General features: G+C 38.0%; 2 protein-coding genes across 5 annotated transcripts in view; one reads left to right on the forward strand and one right to left on the reverse strand.

Annotated features, from left to right (window-relative positions):
- Positions 9,892 to 13,532, forward strand: LOC109231074. Of its 3 annotated transcripts, none has more exons than XM_019396619.1 (5): positions 9,892 to 10,227; positions 10,745 to 11,356; positions 12,268 to 12,565; positions 12,911 to 12,992; positions 13,114 to 13,532. In XM_019396619.1, the coding sequence occupies exons 2-5, from the start codon at positions 10,813 to 10,815 to the stop codon at positions 13,318 to 13,320; spliced, it is 1,131 nt and encodes a 376-aa protein (XP_019252164.1). In that variant the 5' UTR covers positions 9,892 to 10,227; positions 10,745 to 10,812; the 3' UTR covers positions 13,321 to 13,532. The 3 variants fall into 3 exon arrangements, with proteins under 3 accessions (XP_019252164.1, XP_019252165.1, XP_019252163.1); XM_019396620.1 differs by having other exon boundaries at positions 9,892 to 10,036; XM_019396618.1 differs by lacking the exon at positions 9,892 to 10,227 and having other exon boundaries at positions 10,456 to 11,356.
- Positions 13,769 to 18,951, reverse strand: part of LOC109231075 (heterogeneous nuclear ribonucleoprotein A/B) — a 7,251-nt gene continuing 2,068 nt past the window's right edge. For both annotated transcript variants that reach the window (XM_019396621.1, XM_019396622.1), the window contains exons 4-14: positions 18,646 to 18,711; positions 18,400 to 18,465; positions 17,608 to 17,693; positions 17,469 to 17,514; positions 17,304 to 17,358; positions 16,125 to 16,201; positions 15,871 to 16,009; positions 15,617 to 15,762; positions 15,410 to 15,514; positions 14,632 to 14,781; positions 13,769 to 14,087 (exon numbers count right to left, since the gene is read on the reverse strand). In XM_019396621.1, coding sequence (XP_019252166.1) covers positions 14,025 to 14,087; positions 14,632 to 14,781; positions 15,410 to 15,514; positions 15,617 to 15,762; positions 15,871 to 16,009; positions 16,125 to 16,201; positions 17,304 to 17,358; positions 17,469 to 17,514; positions 17,608 to 17,693; positions 18,400 to 18,465; positions 18,646 to 18,711 — 999 coding nt within the window. In that variant the 3' untranslated portion in view covers positions 13,769 to 14,024. The remainder of the gene's footprint in view (positions 14,088 to 14,631; positions 14,782 to 15,409; positions 15,515 to 15,616; positions 15,763 to 15,870; positions 16,010 to 16,124; positions 16,202 to 17,303; positions 17,359 to 17,468; positions 17,515 to 17,607; positions 17,694 to 18,399; positions 18,466 to 18,645; positions 18,712 to 18,951) is intronic.

Here is an 18,951-nt window from a genome sequence, read left to right on the forward strand (position 1 = left end):
AATGAAGTAAGAACTAGTCAATATAGACTCACAAGATCAAATTCTAGCTAATTAAGAAACTTCCCAACCCTTAACACAAGTCTCCTAAAATCCGTCCCCGGGCCCACGTCCCTGGATTCCGAGATTTTTCGAAGGAAGTTGTTCTCTACATCCTAAGGATCAACAATATGTGATTTCTAATTTATTCCATAACAAATTTCGTGGTTAAATCTAATTTTTATTAAAACCCTAGGTTTTTTCTCTAACCCCATGATTTCACCTTAATACTAGTATTTAATCAACCTAAGACATAAGTAATAAACTAGAAATGGGTAGGACTAACTTACCTCAAGATGTTTGGTGCAGGATTTCTCTCAAGAGCTCTAAAATCGCCAATGGAGGGGTGAAAAGTGTCAAAATTGGGTTTGGAACCCGTATTAAATGAACCTCACTGCATCAGCGACTTCCGCATTTGCGGTCCCGTATCTGCGAGAAATAAACCGCATTTGCGAAATGGGGCAAAGAAGCTGGGACCGCTTTTGCGGTCGCAAGGCCGCATCTGCGGAGCCGCTTCTGCGGCTTGGGAGCCGCTTCTGTGGCTTGGGAGCCGCTTCTGCGGAATGGGGCGAAGGAGCTGGGACCGCTTTTGTGGTCTCGAGGCCGCTTCTGTGGTTCCTGGCTTGGCTGCCTTGGGCCGCTTCTGCGATGAAGGGACCGCTTCTGCGGTCTCGCACCTGCAATCCACCAACCGCAGGTGCGGTTATGACAGAAGTAGCAACCTTCAGCTCTTCTCAAAAAATTTCACTTCACTCGAGCCTCGTCCGATTGATGCTCGGGGCTCCAGGGCCCCGTCCGAACATACCAACAAGTCTAAAATCACGAGACGGACCTACTCGAACCTTCGAAACACCCGAAACAACGCTAAATCTAGGAATCACCCCCTAAAACCAAATGAATCAAACTTATGAACTTCAAGTTCTAAATTTTCCTCCAACGGGCCAAAACGCCCTTAAACTACTCGGATTGACACCAAATTTTGCGGGTAGGTCTTAAATGATATTTTGGACTTGTACTGGGATTCGGAACCAACATACGAGCCCGATACCTATGAAATCAATCATTAGCTAGTTTTTTAAAATCCTTAATATTTCAGATTAACAATTTCTAATAAAAATTCATTACTCGGGCTAGGGACCTCGGAATTCGATTCCGGACATACGCCCAGGTCCAATATTTTCCCGCGGACCCTCCGGAACCGTCAAAATGCGAATCCGGACCCGTTTGCCCAAAATGTTGACCAAAGTCAAACTTAGCCTTTTGAGAAAATCCTAAAGAGTCAAATGTGCTTATTTCAATCCAAACTCTTCTTCATCCCGAAGGTTGTAAATTAGTTAAAGCGAGCACGGAGAGTTTTCTTTGGGGGAAAGGTGTTCTATAAAGGCAAACGACCGGTCGGATCGTTACAATCTCACTCAGGCTCTGATACCAATTTGAAGGATTGAAATACCCCAAAGAACAATTTAGGCACAAGCAAGAAATTTAGCAAAAGCTATATAGAAGAAATTTATTAAACTAGGGAGAGAACTTGGTAGGAGGGTTTTTTCACAACTCATTAACTCTTGAATCTCTCTACAAGAAAAAACAAGTAGTAGCACCCCTATTTATATTAGTACAAAACCAAAAACCTATTCCAATACAAAATTGGTAAATAAAACCTAACTAGACATGAATTAAATAAACTATCAAATATCAAATCCTAGACAAGTTAGGAATACTAATTAATCTTGGTTTAGTTTCCAACATGAATGTTATCTAAAATTACTTGAACCTTTTTATTTGATCGTTGGACCACCCTCTTAAGACCTCTTTCTAATATACCATTAAGGTCGTAAAATGGAATATCACTTAATTAACAAAAAAATACTTCTCTCGTCTCGCTGTCCTCGATTTCACTTTTCTAAGAGCTCAATATACCAAGTTAAAGCTCGAAATTGTTGTCTCCACACTATCTAGAGGGAGAAACGACTAGTTGGTAGCTTTGAGTCTCATAAAACGTCAGATACTTAACCAAATCTTTTAAGGCCTCATTTGTTTGCACTTAATGGAGGTCTTAATCTGAATCAGTCAGATCTCAGACATTAAGTGTGTTTGTTTCTAAAGTCTGAATCTTAATTATTCAAATCTTAATCATTAAGTGTGTTTGTTTTTTTTACTTCACAACCACTTAATGGGTCTAAATAGGTCTGTATGATTAAGATCTATAACAGAGACTTAATTTCATTAAGATGCTATCACATATTCATTATTCATTGCCGCCACCGCCTAACTTTATCAACTACCACCATGACACCACCACCACTATACTCAACCACCACCACCACGCCACCATCATCCTCAATCATAGCCGCCACCCTTATCAACCATCACCACCCACTACTCCGACCACCATTATCAACCATCACCACCCACCACTCCGACCACCATAATTCTCATCCACAATCAATACTCATCCACCTCAACTACCATAGCTGACCACCCCATCACCATTAACAACTACAGCCGGTACTGCCCATCTTATAACCTACCACCACCCACCCACCATATTCCTTAGTCACAACTATTACCACCACCCGCCATTATTAACTATCACCACCCACCACCACCATCCTCAATCATAATCGCCACCACTACCAATCACTACTAGCTACTAGCATGAACCGCCATCATCAACCAAAACTACCACCAATCACCGCCTCTAGTCGACATTCACCCGTTAGCCATCACCACCAACAACTATCATATTTTAGAAACTATATATTTTATTGATAGAATATTAGATTAGTTAGTATTTTATTTGGATTTTATTTTTATTAATTTTCAAATAAAAATAAATTTTATACATTCAGATGTTAAGAATCAAATAGTCTTAATTATTTCTATTCAGATCTTAATACACATCTTAATATATTCATATGTGTATTCAGATTCAGATGTCTTAATCTTAATACACATCTTGATATTCAGATGTGTATTCAAATTCAGACGTCTTAATCTTTAAAAAAATAAATGAGGCCTAAATAAAGTACCATTTTTTTGCTAAAATTAGATAATTATAAGCTATTTTAGCAATGTATGCTAGGACCCCAGGAGTATCATTATTTCTTTGTTTTGTTACATTCCCTTTGGAGTTGTTTCTGGGCCTATATTATTGGCCCAGATTTGTAAGTGGTAACTGAAAAACAACCACAGTTTTAAAATAATCGAAATTTAGCCACTTTTCATGTAAAGATAAATCCGAACGAAAAACTGCTCAAAATTCGAAAAATATTCCAGCACAATATACTGGAGTTCGAATTTTTTACATATGAACTTTCAGTATATTATGCTAGAACTCCAGTATATGGAGTTCCAGTATAAATCAGATCCTTTAGACTTAATTCACACACATATTTGCGATATGAAGTCAACATCATCTCGCGGTGGAAAGAAGTAACTTTTATTGACGATAGTACTCGATATTGCTATGTTTACTTACTTAATAGTAAAGATGAAGCAATAGACGCATTCAAGCAATACAAAAATGAAGTTGAAACGCAACTTAACAAGAAAATCAAAATGATAAGAAGTGATAGGGGTGGTGAATATGAATCTCCTTTAGAACAAATATGTTTAGAACATGGAATTATTCATCAAACAACGGCCCCTTACATGCGCCAATCCAATGGGATTGCAGAAAGAAAGAATCGTTCATTAAAGGAGATGATGAACGCATTATTGAAAAGTTCTGGTTTGCCACAAAACTTATGGGGGAAAGTCGTTCTTACGGCTAGCCGAATACTAAATCGAGTACCCCATAGCAAAACACAATCCATTCCATATGAAAAATGGAAAGGAAGGAAGCCCAACTTGAATTATTTTAAAGTGTGGGGTGTTTGGCAAAAGTGTAAGTTCCTAAGCCCAAAAGTGTAAAAATAGGACCGAAAACCGTTGATTGTGTTTTCATAGGATATGCGACTAATAGTAAAGCATATCGATTTCTGGTTCATAAATCAGAAAATTCCGACATTCGTAATAATACGGTTATAGAATCAGATAATATTGAGTTCTTTGAAAATATATATCCGTATAAAAAGGACTGTGAGTCGATTGGTGAAGGATCTAAATGACCTCGGGAAGAAATAAAAGAAAGTACACTTAACCAGGAGGATCCAAGACATAGTAAACGTCAAAGAACGTCTACTTCATTTGGACCAGATTTTGTGACTTTCTTATTGGAAAATGAGCCTCAAACATTTAAAGAAGTTATGTCTTCTTCGGAATCATTGATTTGGAAAGAGGCAGTCAATAGTGAAATAGAATCCATACTGAACAACCATACATGGGAATTAGTTGATCTTCCTCCTGAAAATAAATCGTTAGGTTCTAAATGGATCTTTAAGAGGAAAATGAAAGATGATGGCACTATTGACAAATTTAAGGCAAGACTTGTGGTCAAAGGGTATAGAAACTGAACGCTTTCTTGTGATTGAGGCGTGGAAGCATTCAGATTTTTTGTGCAAGAATTATATTCTAAGCGGGCTGGAGGATGCTTTTTATAACGTCTACAGTGGTGTGGAAACGTCAAAAGAACTGTAGACTGCGCTTGAAAAGAAATACAAAACCGAAGATGCCAGGTTGAAGAAGTTCGTTGCTGCAAAGTTTTGGACTACAAAATGGTAGATAGCAAGTCTGTTATTACCCAAGTCCAGGAATTGTAAGTGATTATTCACGATCTTCTTGCTGAAGGTATAAATCAAATTAATACTGATGTTGAAAGTAGTAATCTTAGTATTTTTACTAACAGAAATTTCATTGAAAGTCTTGTCATCAATGAAGCATTCCAAGTAGCAGCGATGATTGAGAAGTTGCCTCCTTTGTGGAAGGACTTCAAAAACTACTTGAAACACAAACGCAAGGAGATGTCTCTTGAAGATCTCATTGTTCGGTTGAGAATCGAAGAGGACAACAAAGCTGCTGAAAACAGAGGCCGTGGAAACTCAACAATAATGGGAGAAAATATTGTTGAAGAGAACAAAAAGAGGAAGAAGGCTTCTGGACCGAAATACAACCCAAGCAACAAGCGGTTCAGTGGAAACTACTACAACTGTGAAAAAGCCGGACACAAATCTACGGAGTGTCGTGCTCCGAAGAAAGACAAGAAGAAGGGTCAAGAAAACATGGTTGAAAAGCATGATGATGTTGATGACTTATGTGCCATGCTTTCCGAATGTAACTTGGTGGGTAATCCTAAAGAGTGGTGGATTGATTCTGGAGCCACTCGCCATGTTTATGCTGTTAGAGAAGCTTTTGCTACTTATGCTCCTGTTAGAACCGATGAGACGCTTTCTATGGGAAATGCTGCAAAGGCCAAGATTGAAGGATGTGGGAAGATATTTCTCAAAATGACTTCCGGCAAAGTGGTAACTTCGAACAACGTCCTTCATGTTCCCGAGATTAGGAAGAATTTAGTCTCTGCTGGACTTCTTGTTAAGAATGGTTTTAAATGTGTTTTTGTTTTCGATAAAGTTGTAATAAGAAAGAACGAAATGTTTGTAGGAAAAGGTTACTTCACTGAGGGCCTTTTCAAACTGAATGTAATGGTTGTTGAAAATAATAATAAAATTCTAGCTTCGTCTTACTTACTTGAGTCAAATGAATTATGTCATATACGTTTGGGTCATGCTAATTATAAAACCTTGCGCAAAATTATTAATTTGGAAGTATTGCCTAAATTTGAAGCGACAAATCAAACTATCAAATATGTGTGGAATCTAAGTATGTTAAACATCCTTATAAGTCAGTTGAAAGAAATTCAGATCCTTTAGACTTAATTCACATAGATATTTGTGATATGAAGTCAATACCATCTCGCGGTGGAAAGAAGTATTTTGTAACTTTTATTGACGATAGTACTCGATATTGCTATGTTTACTTACTTAATAGTAAAGAAGAAGCAATAGATGCATTCAAACAATACAAAAATGAAGTTGAAACGCAACTTAACAAGAAAATCAAAATGATAAGAAGTGATAGGGGTGGTGAATATGAATCTCCTTTTGAACAAATATGATTATAATATGGAATTATTCATCAAACAACGGCCCCTTACACGCCCCAATCCAATGGGATTGGAGAAAGAAAGAATCGTTCATTAAAGGAGATGATGAACGCATTATTGATAAGTTCTGGTTTGCCACAGAACTTGTGGGGGGGAAGCCGTTCTTACGGCTAGCCGAATACTAAATCGAGTACCCCATAGCAAAACACAATCCATTCCATATGAAAAATGGAAAGGAAGGAAGCCCAACTTGAATTATTTTAAAGTGTGGGGGTGTTTGGCAAAAGTGCAAGTTTCTAAACCCAAAAGGGTAAAAATAGGACCGAAAACCGTTGATTGTGTTTTCATAGGATATGCGACTAATAATAAAGCATATCGATTTCTGGTTCATAAATCAGAAAATCCCGACATTCGTAATAATACGGTTATAGAATCAGATAATATTGAGTTCTTTGAAAATATATATCCGTATAAAAAGGACTGTGAGTCGATTGGTGAAGGATCTAAATGACCTCGGGAAGAAACAAAAGAAAGTACACTTAACCAGGAGGATCCAAGACATAGTAAACGTCAAAGAACGTCTACTTCATTTGGACCAGATTTTGTGACTTTCTTATTGGAAAATGAGCCTCAAACATTTAAAGAAGTTATGTCTTCTTCGGAATCATTGATTTGGAAAGAGGCAGTCAATAGTGAAATAGAATCCATACTGAACAACCATACATGGGAATTGGTTGATCTTCCTCCTGGAAATAAACCGTTGGGTTCTAAATGGATCTTTAAGAGGAAAATGAAAGATGATGGCACCATTGACAAATTTAAGGCAAGACTTGTGGTCAAAGAGTATAGACAACGAGAAGGTCTTGACTATTTCTACGTCCATATGAACGTTAGTAGCGTTAACTGCAGTTTATGATTTTGAAATTCATCAAATGGATGTTAAGAAAGCCTTCTTAAATGGAGAGTTGGAGGAAGAAATTTACATGGAACAACCTGAAGGGTTTGTGGTTCCAGGTAAAGAAAAAAAGGTATGTAGACTTGTTAAGTTCCTTTACGGACTAAACCAAGCACCCAAATAATGGCATGCGAAATTTGACCAAACAATTTTGTCAAATGGTTTTAAAATAAATGAATGTGATGAATGTGTGTACATTAAAAATGTTCCAAATCACATAGTCATTGTTTCCTTATATGTGATTAGGCTGATAATGAGTAATGACATTGCCAACATAAATGCGACTAAGCGCATGCTAACTGGCAAGTTTGATATGAAAGATTTGGGAGTTGCTGATTTAATTCTGGGAATTAAGATCCATAAGACTTCTTAAGGTCTGGCATTATCACAATCTCATTATATTAAGACAGTACTTGAAAAATTCAAGCACTTGGGCTTTAAAGTTGCAAAGACTCCAATTGACGTGAATCTTGCATTAGCAAAGAACAAAGGCCAAAGCATATCACAATTGGATTATGCTCATGTGTTGGGTTGCTTAATGTACATCATGAATTGTACACGACCAGATATAGCTTGTGCTATAAGTAAATTGAGTCGACATACGAGCAATCCAGGTCAATCTCATTGGATGGCCATGAAATGAGTTTTGGGGTATTTAGTACATACCCAGGACTTTGCTTTGCACTACAGTAAATATCTTGCGGTCATTGAGGGATACTGTGATGCAAATTGGATCACTGGATCAACTGATTCCAAGTCCACAGGTGGATATGTATTCACTATTAGTGGAGGAGCGGTATCTTGGAAGTCGTCCAAACAAACTTGTATTGCCCGCTCTACAATGGAGGCTGAATTAATAGCCTTAGATCAAGCCGGTGAAGAAGCTGAATGGCTCCGGAATTTCTTGGAAGATAATCCAATTTGGCCCAACCGTTGGCACCAATATGCATACATTGCGATAGTCAAGCGGCAATTGGAAGGGCTGGGAGCGTTATGTATAACGGTAAATCTCGTCATATACAAGGAAGATATAAAACCGTTAGGCAATAACTCTCTAGAGGAATTATCACGATAGATTATGTAAAGTCAAGTGATAATGTGTCGGATCCACTTACAAAAGGCCTAACTAGAGAGGTAGTTGAGAAATTATCAAGGGGAATGGGACTGTGGCCGAGAACAAGTCATAGTGGCGGTAACTCTACCTAGAAGACTGGAGATCCCAAGATCTAGGTTCAAGGAGATCAAACAAAGTCATTAATGACAGTTCAACATTGTTAACTAAACTTTTGGTCCATTCTCGTGATGAGACAATGTTCAGTACCAAGGATAAAGCATTAAGGCTTTTTAATGATTTCTAAATTTGATATGGGGTATATAAAATAGTGTATCTACGGGATGACACATTTAGGAATCACCTATGTAAGTGTGAAGTGTTCGCCGCTTCAAGGAGAACTTTGTAAGGCCAGTTCTCTACGCACTTATGAAACCAGGCGGTGTTAATGGCTGAAACGAACACAACAATGAGAACTAAAGACGGTTAAGGGTTGGTTGTGTGACTTATGGTTGTCTAGGTATACACCAAAGTTCAACGGTTCAAAGATATCAAATCTACCGATTGACCGAGTATATCCGACATAAGTTCACTACGGAAAGTTCAAAGGGAAACCTACTTATCCTGATGCAATTAATCCTTGCTTGCGAATCACACAATTTTTCATGCATATTTCCGTGATATAGCCATTCCCCATTCATGTGGGGGATTGTTGGGATTTTAAGTATATGATATACTTAGAATAGGGTGAATGGGAAATGGAGGGAAATAAAAAATTTAAGTGAAATTTTAAGTTTCCCTCCTTGGCAAAGTGACATTGTCCCATATTGGAAGAGGAATAGGTTTTTTATGGGTATATAAGCAATTTCTCTTCCTCTAGCTCTTAAAGAGTTGAAAGAAGGCAAGCCTCGTGTCGTCGTCGTCGTCACTCGCTCGGCTCGGCTCGGCTTCGGGTTCGGGTTCGGGTTCGGGTTTGGTCAAATGATTGATTGATTAATTTTTTGGACCAAATTTTGTTAATAGTAACATATTAACAGAAATATTATTAAATATTTGTTTTAATAACACAATATTAATATTAAAATAAATATTAATATTAAATCCAATCCGTTTTTCAGTTGTGTAACTGAAATTAAACTACCCTCTTCAATTTTCCCTCTTTATTGTTGAGTAAATAGCCATTTATGTTATGGCATTTATGCTGTGGCCGTTTTGCATAAACAGTCATTCTGAAGAGTTGCACCTCTTCAGATTTCAGCCTAACTTTGGCTATAAATACAAGACTATTCTGCTCAGAATTTCCATAAGAACTTTCTGAGTTCTTCTCCTTTCTTCTGCATATTTTAACTTCAAACCACTACACAAGTGTGTAATTCGTTCTATCCTGGGAGGAAATAATCCATAACCTTGGGTACTAGGAGGGGATTAAATTCCTTAAGAAAACACTGTAAATTCAGTGGGCTCAAATTAAAATCTGTTTCTGTTTTTCATTTCAGTTTATGTTCATTTATATTTTCCAGAATTATTTTAAAAATACAGTTTACTAACAGAATTCACTCCAGAAGTAAAATGGTCACCTATTGATAATTTTTTATTACTAAACTCGAACCTAAAACCTTTATTAATTAAGGGTACAGGAATCTCAATTATATGCCACGGTGCAATAAAAGATACGTAAGACTTAAAGAAAGAGGGAATGCATGGAATTAGGGGCAATGCGCCAAAAAGTAATTTAAGAAGCTTACTCACGTGGGAATGCCCATTTGTTTGTGACAACTCTTACCATTTCTACTCTGTCGGTTCTCTCCTTTTCGATAGTTACAAAACCTCTCTTCTATTCCCTCATTTATATATGCTTTGACAGTACAAGAATCTCACTCTCTATTCACCCTTCTTCTTATTATTAGCTCTTCTTTCACAAAATAGCAGGGGCCATTCGTCAAACATCCCATAAGTATGTTCTTATAATCTACATTATTAAATTCTTGATTTCTTTCACACCTAGGTGAGGGTGACCTTTCTCCCATTTCTTTAACCAAAGATTCACACTATTCAGCTACTTTAGTGAAGCTTTGAGCACCACAACAAAAGTTGATATAAACTAGAGATAAAAAAGCTCAACTCTCTGCAATATTAGTTTAAAGGGTAAGCTTGATTTAGTTGAAACTTTTTGTTGCTTTTGCTGCTTCCCTTTCTCCCTTCCTTTTTAAGATGCACTTTTTCCTTTTTAACTTTTTATTTAGAGGTACATAAGTGGCAATTGGAATAACCAACTTTCTTCCTGATTGGTTCTTTACCTCTTGTTCTGAACTTCTGTGGGGGCGGGAGATACAGTTAGGGGGGGTTGAAAATCGACTTCTCTGTAAAGTTTTGTCGATTTTGTTCCCTTACTGGCAGTATTTGGCAACTCTTCCAGTGGTCCTGACTTTTCAAGTGACCTATTGATTAATTGCCACAGACTACAAAATATTGACCACAATTTCAACATATATCATTCTTGTTAAGAAAAGACTATATCTTTATGTTGTTCAAGACAACTTTACTTTTCCTGAGTAGACAAAATGAATGTGGTGGCTTATGCCTTTAATGTGAGAATAAGGAACTGAAACATTTTGAAACTAGTTTAGATTTATGGTCTCTAATTTCTCACCTACTTGGATAGGATCATTATTCCAAGATTCAGCTAAGAGGAGCAAGAATGTGACTTGCATTTTGCCTCTATTGAAAATCATGAACAACAACCCTACTTTGTTGAGGAATTCGGGTTTATATACAAGCCCACCAACACCAGAATATGGAGATAATCAGAAAGGGTGGAGCTCCGAACGAGTCCCATTGCCGACTCACAGCAGCAGGAGGCATATTAGTGCCACTGCATTGATGCCTTTCAATAGTGGAAGGACAGTGCCTTCAAAATGGGATGATGCTGAAAGATGGATTACCAGCCCAGTGTCTAGTTATGGGGTTTGGAAGACTTCAACCGCGCAAATCCACAGGCGCCCCAAGTCGAAAAGTGGACCTCTTGGGGCTCCTGGCCTTATGTACTTACCAAATTATTCACCCTCCGTGCCGGTTCTAGAAGGTGGAACTTTAAGTAACTACATTGCAAATTCACCATTTACAACAGGTGTACTGGTGCCTGATGGTGTATCCCTTCATTATGGTGCTGGTGCAAATCCTGGTGCTCTATATGCTGACAATAGTATGGCTCGAACAACTAGTGTTCCCAGTCTGTCAGATTTGTGCAGTGAATCTTCAGTGCCAAGCTCCCAAGGTATGCATTTTATCTCGATAGCAGAAGTATGTTCTAACATAGAGTAGAATTGAACGGGAGCCTTGGAACAACGGTAAAGTTGTCCCGTGTGACCTATACCCTCTGTATCGGGCTGCCCTTTATAGAGTAGAATTGAACATGAAAGAGATTCATTGGCAACAGGAATTTGCCTGCTTTATACTGATTATCATTTGCCCCTTCCCTTTTGTCTTTCATGAGCCGAGGGTCTACCGAAAACAGCCTATCTACCTTTTACAAGAGGTAAGGTCTGCGTATACACTATCCTCCCCAGACCTCACCTGTGGGAATACACTGGGTTTGTTGTTGTTGTTGTTGTTGTATACTGATTCTCATAGCACAATTCTTCTACATTAGCCTATGCAAAGTGGATGCATATGAAATGACTGAGTATCATTTGAGGGCATTTTGCCAGGAGAAGAAAAAGAGATACTTGCATCTGTGGTATGACTTTTCATTTGTCGAATGTTCATTAATATCCAAAAGATTTAGCAATACTTTCCCCAGTTTTTTCCATTATTCTATTTCAACTCTTGAATCTTAGATTCTTATCACATAGCATTGGCAATAGTTTTTTAATGACGGTGGTTCCATCAGGTGCCTGCTACCTCTTACCCGTATATGTAGCATTAGCAATAGTATTCCTAGTTTTTGGAGAAATTCTTGGAACCTTTTGACATTAAGCAAGCTTCTTAACTACAGTCGAAGTTCCTTCCTGATTTCCAGCCCTTGTTGCATCTTCTTAAACATTATCAGGCTGACAAGCAAAAGGTTAATTATAGAACATGTTGTGAAATCAATGAGACATGAGGTGTTGGAAGAAAGATTTGTCTTTAGAAAAGTACATCACTATAAATTAATGTTTTTTTGTTGCTGATGAATCCTATGGCCAGATGATGGGACCAAGGAGCCAGATTCTGTTAGCTGCGTAGTTTCAAGGAGAGACATGGCAACACAAATGAGCCCTGATAGCAGTAACCATGCCTCTCCCAAAGAAAGGCCATACGGAGGGGAGCAGAACAAGCAGCATTCTGCTAAAGTCGAGATTAGGGATGTGCAGGTGGACAAAGGAGCCCCCATTTCCGGACACTCTTGGAAAAGCCGGGTGAGAAAACCGAGTAAAGAAACACCAGATGTGACTGGCTCAATTTCACCCTGGGATGTTGCTAATGCAGCAGAGAACATGTCAACGTATGCCACTATGCCATTCATTTCAAGTTTTTGTTTTTGCTTCTTATGCTTTGCAAGGGCATCTGTTATCCTCATTTTCAAGTGAACCGGTATGCCTATGCCCTTAACGCCTACTTCTCACAAGTTTGTAGAAACTATTTAGACAAGTAGCAGCAATACTTAGCCTTCACAACACTAGTAATGGTGGTAACTCAGATAGATTCCCTACATATAAGAGATAGATGGACATTCTTTTGGTAATATGTATGTCCCTAAGCAACAAATTACTATGGTATAGGTTTATTTATCAAGGGGCCAAAAATACTATATAGGGATAACGGTTCTGTCTTTCCTCATTTTGTGAAGGTCACAAAGAGAGGAAGCAAGGATTACTGCTTGGGAGAACTTGCAGAAGGCTAAAGCGGAAGCAGCAATCCAAAAGCTTGAGGTCCGTTGGAATAAAGAATGATATTTGAATACATCTAATGATTAATATACATATCTATCCAGTGTACTTGTCTTAAGGATAGGCCAAGCATCAAAGGACTTAACTATTGTTTGCATTTCAGATGAAACTAGAAAAGAGGAGGTCAGCATCCATGGATAAGATTCTGAACAAGCTTAGATATGCTCAGTTGAAGGCCCAAGATATGAGACGTGCAACCTCAGAAAGTCACTCCCATCAGCCTCGAAGAAATTCCCAGAGAATCATTCCGTTTCGGAAGTATTTAAAGATTGCCTCATTTAGCAGTTGCTATGTTTGCCGTATCCATTAGGTTCTTGTCAGAGCTTAGTGTTACAGCGTACTTGTGATCAAAGGAACAGATTACTCATAACAGACTGTTCAATCCAGTTTCTGACCCTACCTATTCACTATGTAATTCAAGCCTTGCCAGTTGCCACCATCTGTGGCGGAATTCTGTAGAGCTGATTTCTGCTGGTCCAAAATCTTTACTCTAAGAAAATACTGGAAAATTTCACTGTGAAATCCCACTCAACAAACAGTACTAACCAAGGTCCTAACTTTAGGCAGGCGGAAAGCATTGGTTATGGTCCTAACTTTAGGCAGGCGGAAAGCATAGAAAAATACGCACTCCCAAAACACGAACCATGTAAACAACCACTCAGCCTCTCAAACAGATTTCGCTAATACTTCAGCCGCAAAAATGTTAAATATTACCCCAATTGACTATGTTGCTTAACTACTTCTATACTTTCGGATATGACGGGAAAAAAAAAACAGTTCTCATCTTTGTTTCTTTTGCACTTTCAATTCAATGGGTCGAACAGGAAGTGAATTACACAATCCATCAATACTGATCCTTTAATTTAATTAAGGAAATATCAGTAGCACATATATCATAATGTCCGCATAATAAGCTGAGTCAAATATGACATAGTATATAGGTTGACACCCAACACCTATCATATAGAAATTCAGACAGCTTCCAACTTCATGCCACCCAAGCTACTACACACGCTAGTAGGGCCTGTATCTCATATCTGCTCTTGAAGGTCTCCCTCCACCCAGGCCGTAACCCCACTGTCAAAAACAGAGAAGTCACATATTTAAAGGTTATATCATCAGAATTATCATCTGTTGAATTAAGGACAAACGAGAAATAGACAAGTCATAAGCCCAAGGTTGAATATGTCTATTATCAGTACAATCCTGCCTATTTTTTATGCTATACATGCGAAACAAACCTAAAAAATCGACGAAAGAGTTATGAACAAATAATCAAAAATAAACTACACCTTAAGTAAAAATCATTGCACCAAAACAACAGAAAGATGTAGTCAACATGAGAGAGAGAGAGAGAGAGAGAGAGAGAGAGAGAGAGAGAGAGAGATTGTCATAAGACCATAGACACCAAGGCATTGATCTCACCAAAAGTCACCAACTTTGATTCCAATCAATCTTTCGTTGAGAGCTGCTACTCTACTTGCTCGTTGCNGGGGGGGTGAAAATTTAAAATCATCCGGATGAAAAAGGATGTTATAAATGAGAAAGCAATTCTATCACGGAGTAATAAGCTAAAGATAACATAGAGAGAAGTTTATCAAAGTAAGGTTCAAATACTTACATCATCATAGTCCAGGCCCCCATACATCCTGCCATAGGAACGCATAGGACCACCATATCCCCCATATGGTTCAGGAGGAGGAGGAGGATCCATCATGTACTGACTACTTGGACCAGCATCATCAAGTGGAGTCGCAGAATCTATTGCAACCTAAAAAGCAAGGAAGAACTAGGAATAAGTGAGAAGCCAAAAGGATACCCCAAGAAGCTCCTTCGAGGAGGATATAAAAATTCAACAGGTAAAAGTTCAAGCTCCCCAAAAGGCTAACTTCACATCGATGTATGTTATAGGTGTTGCACAAAAAAAAAAAAAAAAAAAAAAGCAGTTCCAACTTTATCGCCTTTAAGAACAATAATTTCGTGCTCCTCTCGCTGCAGAACATCCCAAGTAATGGCCAGGTCAGATTTAAGTTACTTTACACCAATATATGTTTTAAGTTTTGCCAAAAACAGTTATACACAATTTTATTGTCTTTAGAACAATCTTCCAGTGCCCTCCTTCTGTCACACATCCTAGGTAACGGCCAGGGAATTTTAAGATATCCCTCACCAAGTGGGCTCCAGAGTAGACAGGAATTTCCCCCACATCTGGGTCCTCCATTCTTGCTCATCCATGATGATCTTGTTAATTTATTCCCTTCTATAATTCTTTGGGGAAGGAGTCTCCTCACCCATGGTCTCATACAAAACTTGATCAGCTGATACTTCAGTATCCACGGTTTTCTTGGGGTATGGAGTTAGAAAAGACAAAGAAGGTAGATCTTGGAATCACAACATACCTGCTGTCCACATATCTCATGAGGCCTCCGAGAAACACGATCTGCGACACCATCGTCAGCAAATGTGACAAAACCGAACCCTCTGTGCCCTGGTCTCTTGGGATCCTACACCAAATAAGCATTATCATCTTAACACAATTAAGCAATTACTAAATTACTTAAGACAATATCTGTTACAAAAAGGCGATAAAATAAATGAGTTCGTACCTTTGGAACATAAACATCTAAAATACGGCCAAATCTACCAAAATACTGGCGAAGATCTTCAGCTGTCGCCTCTTGAGGTAGTCGACCAACAAAGATCTTCTTGCCCATGCCACGAGAAGGATATCCTCCTCCTCCTCCTCCTCCTCCTGGTTTATTTAATTAAGTTCCTTTTAGTATATGAATTCTGTTAAGTGAGAGGCATGATTTCATGATGTTGCATCTTTTGAAAGACAAATTTGTCAATATTTACTTACGTCCATACATAGAGCCTGGATGATCATATAAGGTGGGAGCACCAAGCGCAGCATATCTAGTTGCACTAATATATGCATTATATGCACCATATCCTCCTCCACCCTGAGGCATCCGACTAACAGGTCTGGAATCTTCTTCCTATAATCATCAACACAAAATGTAAAGGCTAATGAATCATCAGAAGCAAATGCGTAAGTTCAATGACATGTCCTTGAGCAGCAGATATATCAAAGTTTTGTTATGCAGAGCTTGCCTTGGGCGTTGCTCGGTCGACCACAATTGTGGAACCTCCCAGTTCGTGTGTGTCACCCATCAGATCATCAACTGATTCTGGGCAAAGAAACCAAGAGTGACTCAATTTAACGGAAAAGAAGACATATGATAAGCATGCATGTAGGAGACTGGCCCTGTCTTCCCTGGGTACATAAATAAAAACAAGGTGGTAGCTACCACATCCCTACAGCAATTAACAAAACTGAAGGAGGCAGAATTCTTAGGGACGAAGCACAATTACAGGGCCATTAAAAGGTGTTAAGATGCATATGCAGCTCAAAATACCTAGAATATATAACTAGACTGCCAGCGGGAACAGTTGCGAATTACGAAATTGACAGAAAAAAACTAAAGGACGAATCAAGGCTGAGATTAAATCAGAACTTCTGTCGAGCAACAGTAAAGAACTCTTCAAATGTCAATTACTTCCGGTCATCCCAGATCAGGTTTAGAAGTAAGCATCTCGAAAGGCAATATACCCAAGTGTAGGAAGAAAAAGGTGTTGTTCCCAAACCGTTTTTCGTTTTCCCGTTGTTGGGTGACAGGTTAAAACTTATCTTTTGTGCTAACCACTGAGCTATTTACTCCAAAAATGAGGGAATTATCAACCACTTATATCTAAAAGCAAAATGCACTTTCCTATAGTGAAGGTGGTGAATTTTCTAGGAGTACTGGATGAATGCAGAAAGGAAAGAAAATCTTCATATCAAAAGTAATTACTAGCATTTATACCAAATCAAGGTAACATGTTGATCCAGTTTTAAAGAATTAACTGCACTAAAGTGATTACATCCTGGAAGCACTGCAGACAGACTTGGAGAAATGCAGGTCTCAGTCACTGTCTCAATTACTAGAGAAGGAAAGATATATCTGCAACTAAGAACACTTCATGTTTCTCCTCCCTGAATATAAGAACAGTGTCTAAACAAGTCTACATATAAAACAAGGAAATGGGTACAAGAAATTCTCACAGATACAGTTCCTATTGAAAACACAGTTCCTATCAGATACAGTTCCTGCCAAAAACAAGTTACCTATTTTTTTAATTGTTCCTAAAAAAGCTGGATGTTAAGCCTGGGAATAACTAAAGATGGCCAAAGTACCTGGATAATAGAGAAAAAGTAACTGCAAAAAAGAAAAACAAAGACGGGACACATACCAGCATTTGCAAAAGTAATAAACCCAATTCCACGATGTCCCTTTGTAGTTGGATCCTGCAGATTGGGAATAAGATTAATTAATTCATGAATCCTATAATTTAGAGTCAGAACAAGATGCCGCAAAAATATGTTCTAATAATGAGGACACAGAGAGACAGGTGAACCTTTGGCATGTATAGATCTGTTATTTCACCGTACTTCTCAAAATAACTGCAAAAGAAATTCAAATGAGGATATTAAGTTCAAATAATGAAACATCCGACCAGCTAGAAACAGTCTTAATAAGCAATTCTTCACAAATACCTTCTGAAAGTAGCTTCAGACACAGACGGTGGAATTCTAGCAACGAAAACCCTGGTAACTTTCTTTGCAGGATGCCTCATCTCCTCCTACAAAAAGAATGAGTAGCATCTGTATTAGACCTTAACTAGGACCTTTAGAGGCAAAATCACTATAAAAATAGGACTTAACTTGATCTAATCATTGTTCGTTCCAAATAAATTGCAACAAAGAAACAGAATATGATTTAAAAAAAAGATTTAGACAGCAATAATAGAAGTTATTGCAAATTCTAAAAATGATAAGAATCCACAAGGATCTTTTAAACAAAGACCATCATAAACATAAACTACAAAGCCAAGTATCAAGCAAAAAACCAAGAAACAAATTGTTTAAGAGCAAGCATATAATGACTAATGAAACTGGTACACATCCTGGGAGAACTAAAGTTTTAAATCATCTGTCGAACAAATAACTGAATGGTAAAGACCATGAAGAGGACAATATCTTTAAGAAAGCAAAGTTTCTACTAATTTGTTGGGCAAGAATCCTTAGAAAAATAACCAAAAAACAAAGGGGAAAAGAAAGTGAAATGGAAACATTCCAGATGCAGAACACAACTCATTCCAAGCATCCAATGTTCATGTTCAACCAAATAAAGAGATCAATAATAAGATCTTTTCAACCATTCCATATTAAGCAAACATAGCCACTGCAATATATTAATAGACAGCCTAGAAAGTAATGGCACAACATGGGATGAAATACCAATGTAACAAAGAAAACATTGTCAGCAAAAGTGTAAAAATAGTGCACCTTTGGTGTCGCCACTTTCACTTCCAGCATTCTGTTTCCAAGGAAGTGCTCCTTAGACAATGCATTCTGCATCATAATAACACAACAATATGAATATCATGACATGAGAATACAATGAAAAAAGTTAGCATCAAAACCACAAGGCACAAGACAGTAACATGTAAACAGAAGGTTTTACTCAAGAGCGGTAAATAAACATGCTTGCAACAATGACATGAAAATCAACAAATAAAAACCAAGTATCACCTTAGCATCCTCGACTGTAGAAAATGTTACATAGCCGAATCCACGAGAACGACCAGTAGCACGATCCTAGATGAAACTATACACATTAGTCGTCTTCATAATAAGATGCTAAGAAACTTTGCGCACAAAAAAAGAGACATTGACTACCACAAGCACTTAATACAAACATATTATAACTAAATAAACAAGACAAAACACTTCTTCAAAGTTGGTAAAAGAGATCAATCTCCAGAGACAAGTGGACCTCCCATCACTAAAGTTTGCATACATTAGGAAAGCAATGGCAACTTATTGTGGTCTCTTACC

Source organism: Nicotiana attenuata, chromosome 8 (assembly GCF_001879085.1).
Source record: "Nicotiana attenuata strain UT chromosome 8, NIATTr2, whole genome shotgun sequence".
In the NCBI taxonomy this organism is placed as follows: domain Eukaryota; kingdom Viridiplantae; phylum Streptophyta; class Magnoliopsida; order Solanales; family Solanaceae; genus Nicotiana; species Nicotiana attenuata.

What these genes read in the sequence shown, in the direction of transcription:
- LOC109231074 (XM_019396618.1), top strand. Translation starts at nt 10,714, where the DNA reads ATGGTCTCTAATTTCTCACCTACTTGGATAGGATCATTATTCCAAGAT. An exon ending in TTCAGTGCCAAGCTCCCAAG is followed by an intron (nt 11,357 to 12,267) that starts GTATGCATTTTA and finishes TCCTATGGCCAG; the next exon opens with ATGATGGGACCAAGGAGCCA. An exon ending in CAGCAATCCAAAAGCTTGAG is followed by an intron (nt 12,993 to 13,113) that starts GTCCGTTGGAAT and finishes TTTGCATTTCAG; the next exon opens with ATGAAACTAGAAAAGAGGAG.